At 37.1% G+C, this 20,241-nt stretch overlaps 1 protein-coding gene across 14 annotated transcripts in view; it reads left to right on the top strand.

Moving 5' to 3' along the window:
* The window catches only part of CDC42BPA (CDC42 binding protein kinase alpha), a 181,938-nt gene that overhangs the window by 109,063 nt on the left and 52,634 nt on the right, over nucleotides 1-20,241 (top strand). For 11 of the 14 annotated variants that reach the window (XM_063152594.1, XM_063152595.1, XM_063152597.1 and 8 more), the window contains 7 exons: nucleotides 132-254; nucleotides 4,516-4,649; nucleotides 6,241-6,483; nucleotides 6,731-6,841; nucleotides 10,592-10,839; nucleotides 15,640-15,745; nucleotides 17,471-17,595. In XM_063152594.1, coding sequence (XP_063008664.1) covers nucleotides 132-254; nucleotides 4,516-4,649; nucleotides 6,241-6,483; nucleotides 6,731-6,841; nucleotides 10,592-10,839; nucleotides 15,640-15,745; nucleotides 17,471-17,595 — 1,090 coding nt within the window. The remainder of the gene's footprint in view (nucleotides 1-131; nucleotides 255-4,515; nucleotides 4,650-6,240; nucleotides 6,484-6,730; nucleotides 6,842-10,591; nucleotides 10,840-15,639; nucleotides 15,746-17,470; nucleotides 17,596-20,241) is intronic. The other 3 variants (XM_063152599.1, XM_063152608.1, XM_063152601.1) reach the window with 2 other exon arrangements.

Genomic DNA, 20,241 nt, shown 5'->3' with positions numbered 1-20,241 from the left:
ATTGGAAATTGCAAATTGTAGAATGCCCAGTGCAGGATCTTTTGGCATGTCTTAGTTTATCAGTAGTATCTCTTTGATCTCCTCAGATGTAGGGCGTGTTATTCATCCCTCTCTCTTCTGTCTTGTTCTAGAGTCCACCCAGACAGTGCAGGCTCTGCAGTATTCAACAGTGGATGGCCCAATAACAGCAAGCAAAGATCTAGAAATTAAAAGTTTGAAAGAAGAAATTGAAAAGTTGAAGAAACAGGTAACAGGTATGTTATAAATAGTAATGTAAAAGCTGTAACAATAAACTGTATTTTGTCAAGTTTTCTTTTTTTCCTCTCCAATCATAATGCTAGTTTTCCTTGGCTTTTTAAAAGTTTTCCAGTCTATTTTTACTTCTCATTTTACCCCTCACTCTCCCACTGTACCTCAACATTTTCTCCAAATTCATTTTGAGTTTTCCAAGTGGCAAGGAGTAGTGCATGAGGGAGGATACAATGGGCCATGAGGCTGCACTGCCAGCAGCAAAACTGCTCAAAGAAAACTGCCACCAAAATTAGTCCTGCCTTACAGCTGCATGGCCCCTTCTCAATCTGTGCATTCCCTGCACTCTCTCGTGACTTTGACTTGATGAAACAAGGAAAATGCTGCTAGAGAGAATTTAATCAACTTATGATCGGGTAAATCAGCACAAGGTGGGCAGTAGAAGCATGTGGGGAAAGGGAGATGAGAGCTCTGCTGTCAATGAACTGTCATTCCTTTCAAAACTGAACATTTATTTTCTTTGCTTCTGAGAGTTCTTGAAGATTTTACCAAAACTAAAGTTACGGCTGTCAAGTACCTCAGTACTTCAAGTTGGAAAAGTGGTTTTGAAATCTGTGCAGCTAAAGAGATTATTTTTTAAATTAATGATATGATGCCTTTCATTAGGACATTCATACTAGTCAAAAAGCAAAAATCTACTTAGCCCAGTATGTGTGTTCTACAGAGGGAGCTGGAGATGTTTAGGGAGAGATCCATCTTTTTCCAGCCTTACTTTTTCAGATTCTGGGCAATTCATGTTTTAAGAACTCTGAGAGGGAGGGCTTACAGTGCACCACTATATAGAATATAGCTATGAGTGAACCAATTTGCTCTCTGTTTAGCTAATATATTTTTAGCCTGCTTTAAAGGCTAGTATTCAGTATTCTTGATTTGATATTCTGAATTAAGTTGAAGGGAGTTTTCCCTCATACTGATTCATAGCATAGGATTCCTGCTCTACATCTCCAAAATGCTGTCTTTAAAATAGGATCTTGAGAGCAGAGACATCTCAAAGAAAAGGAAGAAAGGAAGCACAACAAGATATTTTTTATTTAGGAAAATTAACAAGAGACTGTTAGGTATCAGGTGTGGAACCAGAGAAACGGGGAGAAAAACTCAATTAAGCTTATAGAAAAATGTCTGTGTTTTGTGTGAAATATCAGTCACAAGTAGTGGTAGATACATCTCTATTATATGTCCATATCTTGCCTGAGACAAGAGAAAAACAAACAGCCAGAAGTGTTGGAGGAAACTTCAAAAAACACTTGTTCTGGTTTGTATTTGTGACAAGACTTCATTCAGTTCCTGAAAGTGTCGGGAATGCCAGCAGCGACACCCACAGAAAGAGTAACTGGAACTCAGCTTGCAGACAGACACTTGAGTGGATTTGTTTGGACTCTGCAGCTGCCTTGTGGGGCAGGAGGAGCTGTGTGTGAGCTGCAGAGAGCAGCACACAGATTACAGCCTGTCAAAATTGTGTACTCTGAAAAAAGCCTGTTACAGATACAGAGCTGGACAGCTGCTCTGGCGTGATGCAGCAGTTTTGTATTGTACCATGGGCATTATTTTTGGACAGGAACAGGGCTTAGCCAGCTCAGGGAGGATCACTCTGGTTTGAGTGATGCCATGTTGGCACTATATCAGGACAAAGGCTTTTGTGAAATTTTGCTCCAGCCAAATGTCCCTCCTCTTGTTGCTGTAATGAGGATAAAGACAATGTGATCAGAAATCCCTTCTCTGCAACAGTCCTTAGATCAGGTTTTGAAAACTGACTTTTCAGTTTTCTTCTTCAGTTTTTTTCTTCTTGTAAACTGAAAAGCAACATTTACAAGAACAGTTTTTGAATGAGATCAGTCATTCACAGAAAACCATCAAAATCAGCTTTAAATTGTATTTTCTTCTTTACTATTGATCTGCAGCTTAGTTCACTGCTGAAAGTATCACTCACTTCCTTTGGTAATGAAAAAAAAAAATAGTAAAGGTGTGGAAACATTCCCCAGCACATCTGCTGTCCCTTTTGAAATTGAAAAGAAGTCAAAGTCTGGTGAAGGTGGTCAATACTGAGAAGTTTTTTCCTAAAGTAATTTTCTGCTTCACACCACATACATATTTGTGTATTTATTCCTAGACAGAATGCGTACTTTTGGAGTTTGGTTTGGAAGTGAATAATAGGATCAAATGAGGAAGATGTAGAGCTGCCTAACCCATCAACTTGCCAGTATATACTTGAATGCTTTGTCTGATCCAGTCATTTGTTAGAAAAGATTCATTTGTGCCTTAAGCTGCAACTAATACAAGCAAATTTGATCAAATAGAATTTTCTATTTTACTTGATTTTTATGGAGGTTTTGAGATAGATTTTAGAACTATATTAATGACAGAATACAGAAACACACCAATGATGGCCGTGTCTGAATGCTTCCAAATATAGGGGAGCTAGTTCCAGGTTTTCTGGATAGCCTTTAAAAGATCTGATGAACTTTAAGAAGGTTCAGTTCAGATGCAGAGATGACCCTTTTATGCTTTGGGCTCATCTCTTGAGTTACTAAATGTAATGTAATAATATATTACAGGGAGTGTTTGGATATATTACCTAAAATGTTAGTTACAGCTAGGGTGATTAAATGGAAAATTACCATTTACAACCCATATGTCACACCTAGCTTTTTGTTACATTCTTTAACCTGTTTTATTGCCTTTTCTGAAGCTGTAAGAGTAAACACCTGCTTAAAAAGGTAATAAAGAACAAACTCAAAATTGTGTCAAATTCAGGAGTGTCACCAGGAGGGCTTAGAAAAATACATTATTCTTGTCTATCTGGTTTTCCAGGAAATGACAAGCTAGCATATGCTTTCAATTTTTGAGGTCAAAGTTATAATTTTTGTTCGCTAAGTTACATAGGAGAAAACTTTGAGGAATCTTTAATATTGCCAAATATGTAAAGGGCAGCAATGCAAGAGGAAAACAGAGCTGTGGAACAAAGTAGTTCATGCACAGAAGAGAGATTTATCTTGGCTCAGCAGAGCCATATATAAACTTTCTTTTCACTGGTGACTTCAGAGTAGACTACATAAGGAAGGCAGTTAATAATTTCTGGCTTTGAGCTGCATCTCTTATTTAAGTGCATTCTTTTAAAACTTTAAACAAGAGTGAGTGAATTAAAACAATAGTGAATATTTTTCTGGGTATAAGCTAATGGTATTAATTTGCTTATAAAATTCTTGTGTTTCAGAAATTAACCCTCTTAAAAATGTATGTGTTTTTATATTTGATTTCTCCAAGAGCCAGTCTCTTAGGGTTACATTTATGAAAATGTAGTTAAAGGCTGTTATTAAGAATATAGATGGGTTCCTGTTCTTTGGGTAAATACAAGTGGTCTGAAGACCTGCCCACAACTGAAATAAAAGAAAATATGTCCAATGATTTCATAGAACTTGGAATTAACTTGCCTTCCTATATATCTTGCTTTAAAGTCTTGTTTTTTAAGTAAAGACTATGAGGCAAAAAAACCCCTACTCACTAGTTAGAAAATATCAGTTGCCATATTTTATGAGTTTTGGGTTTTCTTGTAGAATTTGAGGGTATTTATATGACATTATTTAATTGTGCCATAGAACTACACTGTCACTGTGTAACTGACTGTTGGTAAGAAACTGGCTGCAATAGTTCTCCCTTATTTATAGTACTAATAAAGCAGATCACATAAAAACAAGTGGTTTTCACACTAGAAATAAGTAAAATCAGCTGAAGTTCATTTTAAGGGTACTGACAGGAGAACACTTGCCAGCTCTTGAGTGACCCATTATTTTTACTGTTTCTTTTTGGGGGAAACTGGGAGGAGGAGGGAGACTGTTTATAATTACTATGTAATAAAAGATGTATTATATATTACATCACAGCACATAAAAGTCAAATGTATAAGTTGTGTTAAAGCATACATTGCAGAATTATGTATTAGAGCTGGTCATTATAATGTGAGAAAACAAGTTATTATCATTTTTGTGTTACATTCCAGCAAGCTGGGACCTTTTCATTCTGTTCCCTTAAAAGCAGATAATGGCAGCTGAAACAACCTGCTCCCTTTTCTAAACCAGATAAAAATTGCCTTATTTTGTGATTAAATGGAAACCAGAAAAAATATTGAAGGGGCTTCACGCAGCTAGGCTATGCTATTGTAGAATTCTAATTTTTCCCTTAGAATATTTAGTGTTCTGCTGCTTTTTCTAGAATCTGGTCAGCTGGAGCAGCAGCTCGAGGAGGCCAGCACTGCAAGGAGGGAGTTGGATGATGCCTCCAGACAAATAAAGGCTTTTGAGAAGCAAGTCAGGACGCTGAAGCAAGAGAGAGAAGATCTTAATAAGGTAAAATCATTTTGTCAGCAACTGTTCTAAACCCTCAAGACTGTTTTATTTTTGTTCATTTTGCTTGTAATAACTTTCAAGTGTATAACTAATGAGCAGATAACAAGTGTGTAGCATGACCTACTTAGCTTTCTGCCTTTTTTTTGTTGAAGAAAAGGACATTATTTAACACGTTGTCTGTATGACTGCTGGGTGCTCCCTAAGTGATTGCTTCCAGATAGTGAACGACTCCATAATCCAAATTGCATGGTGGCTGCAAAAAAAGTTTTAGAGCTTCACATTTAGTGATAATAATAGGGGTTAGAAGACAGAGTAGAGAAGAACTATTACAGACAATTTAATCTGAAATATGGGTGAGACTTTAACAGTGAAGAATATGGTGTTAAGACTGTGTCACAGAAGTATTTCCAGAGGGAGATGTGAGGAATTGCCCAAGTATGAAAATTGAAAAGTAATTTGAAATAACTGCAGCTAAAGAATACTGGATTTTATTTCTTCTTCTCTCTGATCCCTCATTTTCTTATTTATAACATACTGTCTTTCATGGCTCTTTTTTGTATTTGTTATTAGATCAACCTGTAATCAGGTGTGAAATACATAAAACCTGTTTTTCATTGTAATTATATTGACTCATTATTTTAGAGTCTACACTAAAGTTGATGTGCCAGCTGTGTTTAACACTGTTTCTTCTGACCCGTAAGGCTCTTAAAATTTAAAAAGCTGCCGGTTTGTCCCAGAAAGACCATCTCTCTTCTAAACCAGCTCTTAGTGATTAGGACCTCTTTTTAAGAACCTTAGAAACATGTTTAGATTTACATGGATGTCAGCAGTGCCAAATACTAATTCTTCCAGTTGGTGGTTTTTTATCCTGAAATTTGCTTTTCCTTGCTTCTTTTTTCTGCTCTGGTTTGACTGAACATTATGGAATTATTTAAAGTGTTGTGGTCCCTCACTGGTAGTGTGGTGGCATAAATCTAGGGTACAGCAAGCTTTGTGAAGGTGTTGTGTGGAGTTATCACTGCACTAACAGTGTTATGCTGATTCTTTGAGAAGGATAGTTATCATATATTGCTTTTATTCACTGCAGTGTTTTATTGCCTGAAACTTTCTCTGATATTTGATACTAAGGTACAGTGTATGGAAATAATATTTGCCATTGCAGGCCAGTTTTCTAAAGATTCTTGAGTAAAGATTTTCATAGAGTAGAGTTTTCCATTCAATTTTTACTGTTTAGCACTTGAGATTCTTTTATTTATTTAAATAATTATTAAAAACCAATGCTAATGACATTTTTGTTAAGAAAGCAAGGTGTTTTTGTATTGTAATGCAAGTGCTTGAACACCATTGTGTTTACCTGTAATAATGGAGTAGATTCTCACTTGGTTTACATTTATGGAGTTTTACTCACTCTACTAGTGTAAAACACGCCTCTTTCCTTATTTATAGAAGCATGCAATCTGTATTGTAGATGAAATAAAAAAGAATATGTAGTTTCTATTCACTCTGGAAAAGGTGTTAGATTCTCATCCAAAGACAAAATTGGCCTTGTAGCATTCTAGGTTTATTACTTAATTCTTTTTTTAAACTGTAGGAACTGGCAGAGTCTAGTGACAGATTAAAATCCCAAGCCAAAGAGCTGAAAGATGCACACAGCCAGCGGAAATTGGCAATGCAGGAGTTCTCAGAGATGAACGAGCGGCTGACAGACTTGCACTCTCAAAAACAAAAGCTTGCCCGCCAGCTCCGAGATAAGGAGGAAGAAATGGAAGTGGTGATGCAAAAAGTAGAAAGTTTAAGGCAAGAGTTACGCAGAACAGAGAGACTTAAAAAAGAAGTAAGTGGTGGGAAGACTGTTTAGACTCTATGAAATAAGTTATATGTAAGGTTTTCTGAGTTTTTTTTTAATTTGTAAATCTTTAACCTTTTGTCTGTTGTTTCAAACAGTACCAATCTTGTTTTCTAAGACTTTGAAGTGTTCAGTTTGGTGCTGAAGATTTCTCTCTTATATTGAAAACCATCAATATATTTTGAAAAAAACCCCTGCAGAATCCTATCTATTAAAAACGTATGTACTTTTGTAGCTGGAAGTCCAAGCTGAAGCTGCAGCTGCTGAGGCATCCAAAGACAGGAAATTGCGAGAGAGGAGTGAACAGTACTCTAAACAGTTGGAAAGTGAAGTAGAAGGGCTAAAGGTTAGTCTGTTTTGATATTAACACCTGCACACTTACTAGTCAACTAGGACGTGGATCTGTTTGATTGCTTTCAGATGTAGGACAAAAGGGTTTTGTCAGTCTGTCACTTCACTTGGTGCTGAATGTTAACACAGGCATGCATTGCGTTATTGCCCAGAAAAATTAACATTTGCCTGATGTGCTGTTTCTTAATAATCAACCTTGTCTTACCACATTGCTTCCATTAATGCTTTGCCTAACTTTACTTGTTAAAAACTTTTTTATTTTAGCATAAGATGGTTGAATATTTGAAGATAAACCTGCAATCTAGGCAGGTTTCTGTGGAGGTGTTCTGTCTGCTGTGTTGTTCCTCATGTTTCCTTCACAATGGATGTCAACTGATGTAACCATACAGGAACAGTTTTAACACATTCTGCCTCTCTGCCAGAGGATGAGGCATTTTTATCCAAGAGCAGCATTGAAGACTTTGTTTATATTGATGAGACTGCTCACATGTGCATGTGATTTTAAAAGAGGAAATTTAAGGCAGCCAAGAATATTAACTGTTATTTTTTTCAGCGATTTAGCTTTTTATGCAGTGCTCTAGAGAAGTTAGGCTTTCTCAAAAATTGAATAGAAAGTTTTTAATTTACTTATGTGGATTGCTGTTCATTCACAGAAAAATCCTGTTCCAAATGTTTCATGCAGTAGAGTAATTCTAAACTTTTTGGGCAAAATGTGAGATTAGTCCTAATCTGGTCTTAATTTAAATGAGCAACCAAGTCTTTTTTCATTAGAATTCTCTGGGACATTCATCAACATTAAGTTATGGCACAGAAAATTTGATGGTTTTAAGCAAACATTCTTCTATTTGCCTTTGCTTTGCTAAAAGAAAATAAGGAAATTAATTCAATATGAAGTTTGGATTAATGAAGTTTCTACTGCTGTGAATTCAGATTGTTATCTGAAAATTAACATGTGTTCCTTCTGCTTCCATGAATCTTCCCCATCAGCAAAGAGTTTGTATGGTAGTTTAAGAGGCGAGAAGAATTTATGGGAGATCTGTTGAGAATAAATGATATGCTGATTTATAACAGCAGGGCAAGTTTGTCAGAAGAGGAAAAGGGAATTTTAGCTGTCTTGGTAATATTTTACAATTCAGTAAGCACAGTTTGGGTCACGAGTGGTTGTTGTGATACTGCCCTGTCCATTCAGTAAAAGCTCTGCATGGCTCCTTAGTTAAATTCAGGAAGCTCTCCTACACAAAAGTATTTAAAGGAGAAAGGAAGGTTTCTCCAAATGAGGAGAATAGAAGAAACCATAAATGATGGAAGATTAAATGTAAGCAGGATGTTGAAAGCTGAATAAAGAGAATTTAGGAAGCATTTAGCAGAGGATGCTCAGCGTGATTGTGGATTTCTGCTTTAAATCCAAAGCAGAAAACCTCAGGAAACTCATGGGGCTGCTTGGGGATGGAAAAGGCAATCTCTGAGCTAATAGAGCTGTGGCATAAAATGCTCCACAAGTCCTCAGTGGTTCAGACTTCAGTGCTGAAGGAGGGAAGATTGCCACACAGTGTGTTCTTTGCAGCAGGCTGGGCAGATGGGCTGGATTGTCTTGGATAATTGCAGGGAGCAGGAGAGCTGGCAGGTGAGTCAGATGTGAAGTTAAATGAGAAGAGAGCTGCTGGCCAAGATGTGAAAACTGTGACTCTCATTCAGATCATCTGGGAGGTGCAGAGGGCTGGGTGCAGCTTCCTCAGGAAAGGAGCAGAGGCTGAGGTGAGGGAAAGTGTCAGAGTTCATGGATGAAGCAGAGCCTGTTGGGGAGAAGGCAGCATGCCTGCTGTCTGTCCTTCTGTGCCGCACTGACCTGCTGGGGTGCTGCAAACTTGTCAGTCAAGTGTGTGGGCACAGGGGATCCTGTGGGTGTCATGGATTCAGATTTTCAGTAAAATCAGACTCAGTGCTAGTCAGCAGTGTGCCCTGTTAGCTGAGAGGAGTGCATTAAACAGCAGCTGTCAATGTGCCAGGAGGTGCATTCTGTCTCAGTTGCACCATTTGTCCATTTAAAATAGGCATGTATGAAAGCCTCTATTTGGAATATGTGCTTTCATCAAGTAAAAATGCATTCTCTGTTTATTATACCTCTCTAGTTCTTCAAGCCATTGTCCAATACCTTTGGGCTTTCTCTTCTACTGCACCATCTCTCTTATGGCTGCATAGTATCTTTTCATTGTGGTAAAAAATGTGCAATTCCACTAAAACATTTTATATACCTGCTAGAGGATGTTGCAAAGCCTAAACTTTTTCTGTGCTCCGTTACCCTGTATGTGTGAACAATTTAGGATGTTGGGCAGTAACGAACAAAGTTCACAGTGCCTGTGAATGAAAGAAAATTCTTATACTGTATTTTTTAAAAAAATCTTTCTTTCTCCAAAGGATCTCCTGTTAGGATGGACTCTTCCTTCTCCAGTTTAATGTTCTGCATTCTAAGGGCAGGATTTTACTCTTAGATCAAACCAGATGGTTGTTTTGATGAGTTAGAGAAAACAGTGCAGTAGCAGCACATCTCTGGCTCGTACATGCAGGGGGTTTTGCAGTTTTTTGCTGACACAAACAGCAAGGCCCAGCTTTCTCACAGAATTTATCATGGTACAAATTCAGCTCATCAGAATGTTCTACAATGGCATTTAGCTCTTAAAGCCTGCTCATACATCAGGAAAAGAAAATTACCCAGAGCCATGCCAAATTAAGGGTGACTGAGAGGTTTTTAGCATCTCATGGTAAGAATGGAGATATAATTAACAAAATGCCTTTAATCCACTGGAAGGTGTGACAAAGTCACCATAAGGAAGTAGGTTTTTCAGTCACCTGAACTTTTTCAAAGTGCTTTTATGAATTTCCTTTCCTTAGAACACCTTTCATTACACATTTTAAAAACCAGAAGAAATTCCAAACCAAATTGTCTATATGTTGACATTAAAAAGTTATTTCCAGACTTGGATTTCAGTGCATGTCATGCCACTGTCTCATTTTGAACCTGATCTTGCTCCTCCTCTATGTTATGGCAGGACATTGAGTTTAGTGAGTGCAGCATTTGGTGCAAATCTGTGTGTATCCTGAAATAGTGTTTAAAGACTATTAAAATGCCAGAAGACCTCACTAAGAGAGCTATGAAATTACAAAAAGTTGAAGTAATTACTCTTATTGTTTAAAGCTTGTTTATCCTATTAATCCACTATGATAGAGATGCTCAGTTTAAGTGAAATAGGTCAGGTTTCCCTCCTGACTGATACAATCCATGTAGTATTTCTGTAGCTAAACTTTAGCTTTCAGTTAAGCCTCTGCTTGTCTTAGTATAGCTTTTCCAGAAATTATTTGTCCTTCAGAATATATTATTGTCCTAGTTCTTATTCTGCATTTCTGAAAGTCACTTCAACTTGTTGCTGTCAGCTGTGTGAGTGGAAGCATCAAAGTCTTTAATTCTGTGGTCACTTTCTGACTGCATTTAAGGAGAGTCAGAACATGACCAGAGGCATTTAATGATCAAATTTTCAGTAGCTTGAAAACTATTACTGCTCTTAAATAATAAAATAATAGAGTGTCATTCCAATTTATGCTGTTAACAAATTTTGAAATGAATTGAGATAGATGTGTTTAACTCAAGGCTTTAATGGGATATTTCTAAACAAAGGCTTTGGAATATTGAGTTGTTATTGAGCATCATTTTCAGCATTCTTGACTGTTAATTTGGTGCTGTTTATTTTAGCAAAAACAGGTTGGTCGCTCACCTGGGGTAAGCAGTATAGAACATCAGCAAGAGATCACTAAATTAAAAGCAGAGCTCGAAAAGAAGAGTGTTTTCTATGAAGAGGAGCTATCTAAACGTGAAATGATGCATGCAAATGAAATAAAAAGTCTGAAGAAGGAACTGCGGGATGCAGAGAGCCAGCAACTTGCCCTCAAGAAGGAGATCATGGTTTTGAAAGACAAGTTAGAGAAAACCAGAAGAGAAAAGTGAGTATTGTATGAAATTTACCTTTTCTTAAACCTTTGAAATCTCCTAGTATTGTTCCAAACACACTGTCACTTCCTTAAGTGTAATGCAGATTGTTGCGTTTTGGCTGAGCTGATACCAGGGTTAAAACCAGTCACCTTTAAAAACCCAACAGAACAAATAGCTCCACCTCCTTGTACTGAAACAGTTAATTATGCACCAGAACTGTTGTAGTGGCTGACCATTCCAAGGTATGTAACTTGAGTTACAGACTTGCAGCTCGGGGTAAGTTGACCCCTGAAGCTTATGTTGCACTTTAAAACGGTTTCTCTACATTTTTCTTTTATTTGGTATTTTCATCTTTTGATGCAAAACTAATGTGTTAGAGATCAAGTATTGTTTACATTTCTGCCAGCACAGGAACAGTCACTTAATGTGAGCTGAGGCTAATCCATGCTGGGTTCCATCCAGTGTTAACATCAGTCAGCAGACTACTGTGGGCGTAAGCTGCTTTATCTCTCCTGACATGGTAATTTGTCAGACCTGCTTTTTTCTCTCCCACATGGTGGAGCTTATAACTGGCCTTGAGATTGTTCCTTGAGGCGTTCATCAATAAAAGCAAGTTTTTCTGTTGGATGGTGTAGTAGTGGGAATAAGTTATAAATTGAACATGCTCATGTTCATTCATAAAAAATTCAGAATGTTTCGTAGACACTAATATAGAGGAGTCTTTTTGCTGCTGTAGCAAGATGGCAGATGAGAGAAACCATGGAGAAGTCCCTGCTGAGAGGTTAGCCAAATTATAGCAAGACCTTTAAATATAAGTAGTAAATTAAATATATTTTTTTTCCAAAAAGTTTATGCAAATAGAGGTGGAAACACTGTATCTCTTGTAATTGTATTCAGCAGGGATCATAAATCATACAGCTTAGAATGCAGTGCATGAGCTGTTTCTTCCTAGCATGCAGCTATTCAATAGGCTGGACCTACAAACAGCACAGGAGTTTGCTGCTTTGATCAGGGTGGAGAAGTGAAACCTGCCTGAGCAGCATGATTTCATTGTGGCATCACTTAATGGTCATGCTGACCAATGAGTTACAAATGCACAAAAGGCTGTTCTGTCTTGTAACATACAGAGGTGATGGGGTGGCACTCTTTGAAGTCCAGCAGTGTCTCAGAAGGAGTAATATTAAATAAAGAATCATGAATTCTGCTTTCTGCAGGTTAAACTGTTTGAAAGGATCATACATGCAAGCAGTGACCAAATGAAAAACTCCTTCTGTGCCAATTTAAATGTTGCACAGCTGCAGGCATTCTAACTAGATGTGCATTCTAGCTAGTTCGTAAACTCTCCTTCAGTCTGGTCTCTATAAATAAATAAAGAACTGGGTTCAAATCTACAGTGGGTGCTGTCATAACCATGTGTTTCTGTATGTGGTTCAAGTGTTTGTGTTAGAGAAGGATTTAAAGTGAGAGCAGAAATGTGTCACCTAACCAGTATCCAACACTTATGGCAAGGGCTGCAGCTCCATGTTCAGTCAGGTGTCCAAGCTCATGATCAGTGCTTGGGGAAGGCCTGATCTTAACTTTGTTAATCAAATCTGCAAAATCTCATGCAAGCATTGAGACTCCACAGAAAGGCAGAAGTCCCCTGTTCAAGTTATGCCATGGTTTGACTTCTGCAGTTTAAAAGGGAAGCTTAAGCATTAGGAATGCAGGAATTGCTGTTGCTACTCAATATTTGGTAGTTTTCCTTAAAAGAAGATAGGTTTTCTGTTTCTGCTTATCCATGTTGGTGTTAGCTTTTGTAGTCTGGCATGAAAAGCTTTTTGTGAGTCTTCCAGTAGAGAGGTGTTGAATGTAAGCACTGGAAAGGAAGCACCTGGAGGCTTTGTGCTGAAATAAGTGGAATTATTTCAACAATAGGCTTGGGGTGGGTGTGGAGTTGAAGTGTGCTTATACAGTTTGGCAAAAATATTTTAGTAGTCTAAAAATAGTCATCAGTGCATATTAAAAAAGATCTTGGTAAGAGGATGTGGTTGTATTACTCAGTAAGATGAGTGAATTATGTAGGTTATTCTAAGCAAGGATCAGGAAGAGCTTTGACAAAATCTGTATGTCGATTTTTGTGTGACTTGCATGTTGGTGGTTTCTGTTTTGCATTTTTTAAATAGATATTTTCCTTTGTTTCCTTCAATTTTAAGCTTTCTAACTTTTGCTATTTCCAAAGCACAAGTCTTCAAGGGAGATTACCTTCCGGTACAAAATGATTGCGTTTTGCTGAAGTCTCATAAACTGCATGCTATTAAAGTTGGAAGCAGAGGAGCACAGTATCAGGCCAGTGATCTGTGTAGCACTAAATTCCATTTCTTAGAATTGTCATTAGGAAGTATTTCAGAAGAAGATGCAAGAAACTCTGTAAAATAAATCACATTTGTAGGAACTTCTTTTAGGCCTGTCATTTCATGATGGATTTATAAAGCAGAGAACTCTATAGAACAGCATTTGCTGGTTTTACATTGTGTGATATAAAGAAGCCTGGGGGCTGGTGTTTGTTTCGGGTCTATTTTTCTTGGTTTCAAAGCAGTAAGATAAAATATTTGGCCACTTTGTACAGATGCAATAAAGAGCTGGAGTGACAGAGTGATACCATAAAGCAGTATTTCACATTGCTTGCATGTGGTTTGCTGCAGTTCTTCTGATAAAAAGAAAGCTGAGTTGTGTATATTTTCTTAACTTGAAGAGGAGACACACAGCTAAATGTTAGATGAGAGGGGAAGTTTGATGGGAGAGGAGGATGCAAGGCTTCAAAGCAAAAGCATTATTTTTATCTTGCTGCCTGCCTAAGGTACATCCATGGAGTCTGTCACACTTCTGTTGTTTGCTGAGTGGCTGTTTGGGTGGGATGGATTATACCCACATTCTCCTCTGTTTCAAATTTATCTTCATTTCTGTATTACACTGTAGCAATCTGACTTACTGGGGTAATCACAATCACCAGCAGAATTAAGAATGTAAAATATAAAAACTACAAACATGTTGGGTTCTTTCACTAATCCATGGTGTGCTTAATCCACTGCCATTTACGGCTGCTTTGAGCCCTAAAGCCTTAAAGGAATAAATTTAAGACAAATACTGAAAAAAATTCCTAAACAAACCCATGAAAGCTGCGTGAAAGAAATTCATTAAAAGTTAGTTTGGACTTCTGTCTGCAAAATTAGCTTTGAATCTATGCCTAGAAAACAGAAGCAGGAGCTGGTATTAATTCCTATGACAGCCAATGCTTTAATCTCTTCCTGCCTTTTCCCTATACTGCTCATCATATGCATGGAATCTGTTGATATAGAAAAGGAGTGGTGGTGAATTTCAAACTTGGCATTTAAACAGTGAGATAGTATGTAACTTGACTAGGATGAAGTGTTCTGTTTCAAAGGACGACTGGCAATGTAGAATTTCACCATAAGTCTGACATGTTGTACTAGATTTCAAAGAGAAGCACTAAATGAATTTCAAATTAAGAGTAGGAAATTCAAAGCAGCATTGCTCTTAACTGGGTTCATTGTAACCACTGGTATTTCTCATCTTTGGAGAGTGTTCTCTCAATTAGGCAAAGCTGGAGTAGTTTTGCATCTCAGAAAAAGAAGCAAGAATGTAATTTAGGTTTGCATTGTGTAAAATTCTGATCGGTATCTAGAAAAAAAATTGCAGTGCTCAAGACAGGGTTTCCCCTGGATTTTAATTTTAGAGAGTTAACCTTTAATACTGGGTACTTTTTCAAGTCTTTTCAGACTGGACAGTGGTATTTGCTGGGTGGATATTTTCTGTATCTGTGGCATTTATAGTATAATTCTACTGATGAACTTTGTGCCAGTGACATGAATAGTTGGTAAAAAGGTGGTACAAGAGGCAAGGCTAGTGAATCTGAAAACAGTAGATGCAAGGTGAGAGTTACACATCTAAAACATTGCTGTGCACCACTTGAAGGAAATTCCATGGGTTTTGTGGCAAACAGAGGGCCTGCAGCTTCGTTTGTTTTCAGGTTCTCACATTCATTGTGCAAGATCAAAGTTGATATTAAGCAGAATCAGCCAGGGGTTCTCCTCTGCTGGATGACATCCATGGGAGAAGGGAAGGTTTGGGGAAAACAGCTACTGTGAGAGTTTCTTAGATAGAATGGTCCAAACTTGCTGTAAAATCTGGTGATATTAGGAATGTGGAAGTTATCCATTCAGTTTTTGCTCACAGTGAGTATATGATACCTGAATTAACAGTCCACATATGACATCAGGACTGTTCTAAATTGCCCGAAGTCAAGCCCATATATATGCTTTTCTCATCAGAGACCCAGCCCTGCATGCTCTAATTTAGCTTCTGTATGCTCTGGTTCCATGTGTGGTCATTTTTACCTGTCATTCTGTGTGAAACTTGGAATTATAGAAATGTGTGTGTTACAATGATGTTCATGTGAGCTGAGAATGTGCCCTGAGCATTTTACAATTTTGACACATACTTTAGTCTGCTCATTTTTTAAAGGATGCATCTGAAGAATAAAATTTGTGTAAATGGGTTGATGAACATTGGCTTGGTGGAGCTCTGTTAATTTTGTACTGAGGGATTCTCTACAAATTCTAAAATTCAACAGGCTGGCTTGCAATCCTAAGATGGTGGTTTATTAAACTGCTTGATGTTAATAGCCCTTGCTATTATCAATGTAGTACTTCCCTTCAACATGTGTGTGCATTGATCTCTTTGTGTTTCAATGAATAATGGGGTGAGTTAGAATAAAAAACTCTCTAATTCTGCTTCACTTTATTTCTTAGCCAAAGTGAAAGAGAGGAATTTGAAACAGAGTTCAAACAAAAGTATGAACGAGAAAAGATTCTGCTGACAGAGGAGAACAAAAAACTTACGAATGAACTTGATAAGGTAAGTGCTGATTAGTTGAGCCCTGAATTTACAACTATTTTATGTTCTGTACAAATTGGACAATATGGAGCTGCATTGGTTATTATTAAACTGAAAGCAGAAATTGATGTTACACAAAAATTTGGTGATTAATATTAGATTTGAGAAGACATGCACATGTATATATGCCTATACGAGTATTTATGTGTGGGAATGGAATTAGATGGGCTTACATTTTGGTAAGACTAATTCCAGACAGCACTGTAAGCCAACAATAAAGGATTATTTCATTGTATGACCCAAATATAAAAATACATAGTTAATGATGTGATTACTTAGACTACATTTGCATGTGAATAGTTTGAAATACCAGGGCCCCTCCTACCCTTTGAGATTAAGTGTTACTTTGAGATACTAAAAAAATACAAATGATAAGGCATATTATCACACAAATGAAGTGTCTTAAGCAAGAAATAATTATGATTTGTGCATTCGGATTGTCTCTTTATTGTTCATTTTGACAGGTTATTCAAGTTCATTGTGCATTATCCAAATCTTGCTAAACTTGTCTATTCCTTTTGTAATGCAGTAGATTTTCTAAAAATATGATGAAAGTACAATGTTCTTCAAAGTAAGCATGTTTGCATGTCTGTGCTCAAATTACAGTATATTTTCATACCAGTATAAGACAGACAATATATATGCCTATAGGTAGGCTTAGTCCAAGAAAACTGAGAAAAAGCCTAGTCACTTTGGTAGTTTTTCTTCACTCCTCCCCCATTACCTTTGTGTTTTTCTTGTAAAATGACACATAATAAGGAGGAATATTTAAATTTTAAGTCTATTTAAATGATAAATGGGGTGTGGAGTTATTCATATTTGAAGTAAAAAGCAAAATAGATTTTAAATTGGCCATTTTTTTATCGTTTTGAATTGTTAATATATTTCAGTACTAAAAGAAGCTTTCACCTGAGATTTCATTCTGCTAAGCAGGCTTTCCTATAAAGTCTATCTGGTCTCTGATTCCATTTGACTCTCTGAATAATTATTTAACATAATGAAGGTTTAGTTCCCAATACCAGCTTGGGTTAGCTGTGGCTTTTGTCTTGCAGAATGTGCCTGTATGAATGGCAGCAATTTGAATGAGAGAGGTTAATTGCTAGGTATAACATATTGTATGTGGAGATGTGCATTTAACTTCAATTTTCCTGTCTGCAAGTAAGTCAAATGAAAAATAAGGGAATGTGAGACACCTGGAGAATCTCAGGACTGTCTCATGCCTGTATCTGTTCAGTCTCTCTCTCCATGGTTACTAAACAAGGGAGCGGTTCAACAGTCTTATCTGAGCCATAACAAATTTTTATGCCTTTTCTTTGCTCTTCTAGCGTAAATTTTTCTATACAGAACATTCCACACCTATATGGTGCAAAGCAGAAACCTTTTAAGAGTTTTACAGGTATTTGGAGACTAATTCTCAGAAAACTCATTAAATTGATAGAGTAAAAATGTTGTTCAAGTCCTTAAAAGTGGCCCTTCAGTACAGCTAAGGTTATACAAGAAGAGATTCTTATAGAAGGTTATATAAGAAAATATTCTGGTTTTTAATGTTACATTATGTTATGACCAGTACCGTTTTATAAAGCAGATGCAAGGTGTGGGAGAGGGGGAGCACGTGGTTTTGAGTCTGCACAGAGATGGAGTCACAGCAGTTTACACTTTTAAGGAGTTGTTTAAATTCTGCTTCAGCTCACCACCATGTTTGAGAGGCTGAGTATGAATAATCGGCAGCTGGAGGAAGAGATGAGAGACCTGGCTGATAAGAAGGAGTCTGTGGCTCACTGGGAGGCCCAAATCACTGAGATCATCCAGTGGTGAGTGCTCTGCTCTCCTGGCATGACAGAAACCCCTCAGCATGTGGTGGGGCTGGTGCTGAGTTCTTGTCTTTGCACATTGCACTTGGAAGGGCTGAGGTGAAACCTCACGCCCGTCTGGGATTCTGCTGGGGTTTTGGCTGAGATTTTAATAACATACAAATCCAGAAAATTATGTTCCTCCTTAAAGAGTGAAAGTGTCTCACCAAATAGAGCTTTTCAAAGTGCAGAGGAATCATGGCCTTTGGGTGTGGCTTGTGGCTGTGGAAGAATGCTGAAAGGAATCGTGTGCAGAGCTCACGCCTCCGAGAGGGAGCAAGCCTGGGAAAAGCAGTGGCTGAGTGTTTGTGTCTCAGCTTTAATTTCCTTCATCTGCTTGGCATGTGGCAGAATGAAACAAATACAGTGCAACTTTTATGTGATTTTTTTTACAAGGAGAGTATTTGAGACTGTACCACAAATCCAGTCAAGTGATGTTTGTAATGGTACTTTTGCTAAATAATGATGTTATCTTTATAGAGTCTTCTGTCCAATTCTATTAAATTAAAGAGAAGAAAAAAAAGGTTGAAACTACTAAGAGAAAAAGATTGTGTATTCTGAGTTTTTCATCTATCTTTATTTTTCCTCTTCATGCCTGTTTATCTCTCCTCACCTTTAATGGTCCATTGCAGTGTTTCACATCTACAAAACCAATTTGCATTCAGACATTTTGCTTTACAGATCATCCACTTCTAGGAAGACTTCCTCATGATATACTAGTGTTTTTCTGTTACTGATTGATTATTCCCTCCCCCTGTTTTTCCTGTTTTAGTGAAAAAAAAAATCTAATTTGTTGTGCCCAGGCAAGAATGGGAAACATTATTTTGGAGAAACCTAGTTTGGTATTGTTGTCCTGTTACTTCAGTTTTGTTGTCCAGATATAGCAAAGCTTGGCTTTTCAATAGTGCCATGTGAATATATAACAAGGCATAAGGGCCAATGCTCTGGGTTTCCCGTGTGTTTTAAACAATATTTGTTGCATAAAAGTATGTAATACTGATATGTGTTATGAAATCCAGTTTGTCTCAAGGCATTGTATTTGTAGCAGAAGCTAAAAAAATGTAAAGGGTCCACTTTGTGTGTGTTCTCCTTTTAAATTTTTTCTCTCATAAGGGTGATAGTAGTGGACAACCTGAGTCACAAAATTTTTTTTTACAAATATTTAACTGGTAGTTTAAACAGCTTTTAATTTCTGGACAATTCAAAATGTTTATTCAGGAAAAAAAAATCAAGATAACAAGTGAGACAAGTCTGTAATTTCACATTCCTTATTGCTTTAAGGTAGTGCTTATCTGTCATATTGCACCTAGGTAATCAAACACAATTTTTCAGATTTACATGTGAAAACTCATATAACTTGGCAGTTATATGAAAAGACAAATCAGAATTAATTGTGGATTGTTCCACTTAATGCAATATAAAAATATACCAACAGCCATTAAGAATGTACCTTCTCCTTTACTTTATGAGAGTGTTTAATATTTTAAGATCTTTTACTGGTATGGTTCAGGCAAATGATAAAGCATTTTTCATGTTAGGGATGTCACGGTAAAGGGTAAAAGGGTTGGGGCTTCGGTTTTTTGTTATCTCTGAAGATCAGGAACATGCAAGACAACTTTCTGAATGACAAGCATCATTTTACTGATCCCTTATGATAACATAGTGTCTTCTAAATAGTACAGAACTAAAAATTAAAAAATTATGTGAAAAGGAAAAAATAGAAGTACAGAGGGCAAACATTAAGGGAATTTGAAAAGTCTGGCTTGGTTCCAGTTTTTCATCACTAAACACATCTCAGTTTTCCCTCCATACTTTTCTCTGCTTATGTTACATTTTTTCAGCTATGTGAGGCCTTATCTTAGGTCACATTTTTTCCTTGTTATGTTTAGATTTTTCCATGTGTTACTCAGATAATCTAGTCATGTCCATCTGCTTTCTTAGAATTCAGCACTGAAACTAGGCCCATCTCTGGGGACCATGGCTGCTATATGAAGTATTTAGGCATCTATTATAATGATAAATATTTTAAATGAAAAAAACCTTCACCTAATTTTGGAGAAAACTAGTCTTATTTAATCACTCACAAGCCTGTGTTTTCCTCAAAGGAACATGCAATTCAAGTCTGTACCTGTCCACAACTGCAGTGTGACAATGGAATGTCTTGGTGACAGCAAAGTAGGGGAGAATTTGTGGGCTCCCTCTTCAAAACTTAATGGATTGCTCACACAATATTGCATTAAAATATGTGCTTTAGGTGAATTATTTCCAGAAAGGATAGGAGGCAGTAGAAGGAATCAGTTACTGGGTTTGTAAACAGTTTGCTCAGCGGCCTGTAGTAGTTCAAGAGACTTCTTCTAGCCCTGGTTGGGGTAACACAAGCCCAAGAAGCCCCTAAATTATTTTAAATGCTTTATCATCCAAAGGATACCTCTCAGGAAATTCTTTTAAATTCACACTTTGGATGGTTAAGATTTGTCACTTTCTTCATGATTCCTGGGGCTCTTCTAAATTGCTATTTCTCACAGATTTTGTAACTTGTGAGTAATTTTAATGGCTTATCGCGTTCCCTTTAGCTTTTCCCTGCTTTCTTACTCAGCAATATTGCAT

Source organism: Melospiza melodia, chromosome 3 (genome assembly GCF_035770615.1).
Source record: "Melospiza melodia melodia isolate bMelMel2 chromosome 3, bMelMel2.pri, whole genome shotgun sequence".
Classification (NCBI taxonomy): Eukaryota; Metazoa; Chordata; class Aves; order Passeriformes; family Passerellidae; genus Melospiza; species Melospiza melodia.
The sequence above is the reverse complement of the archived record's forward strand: the minus strand, read 5'-3'. Positions and strand labels throughout refer to the sequence as shown.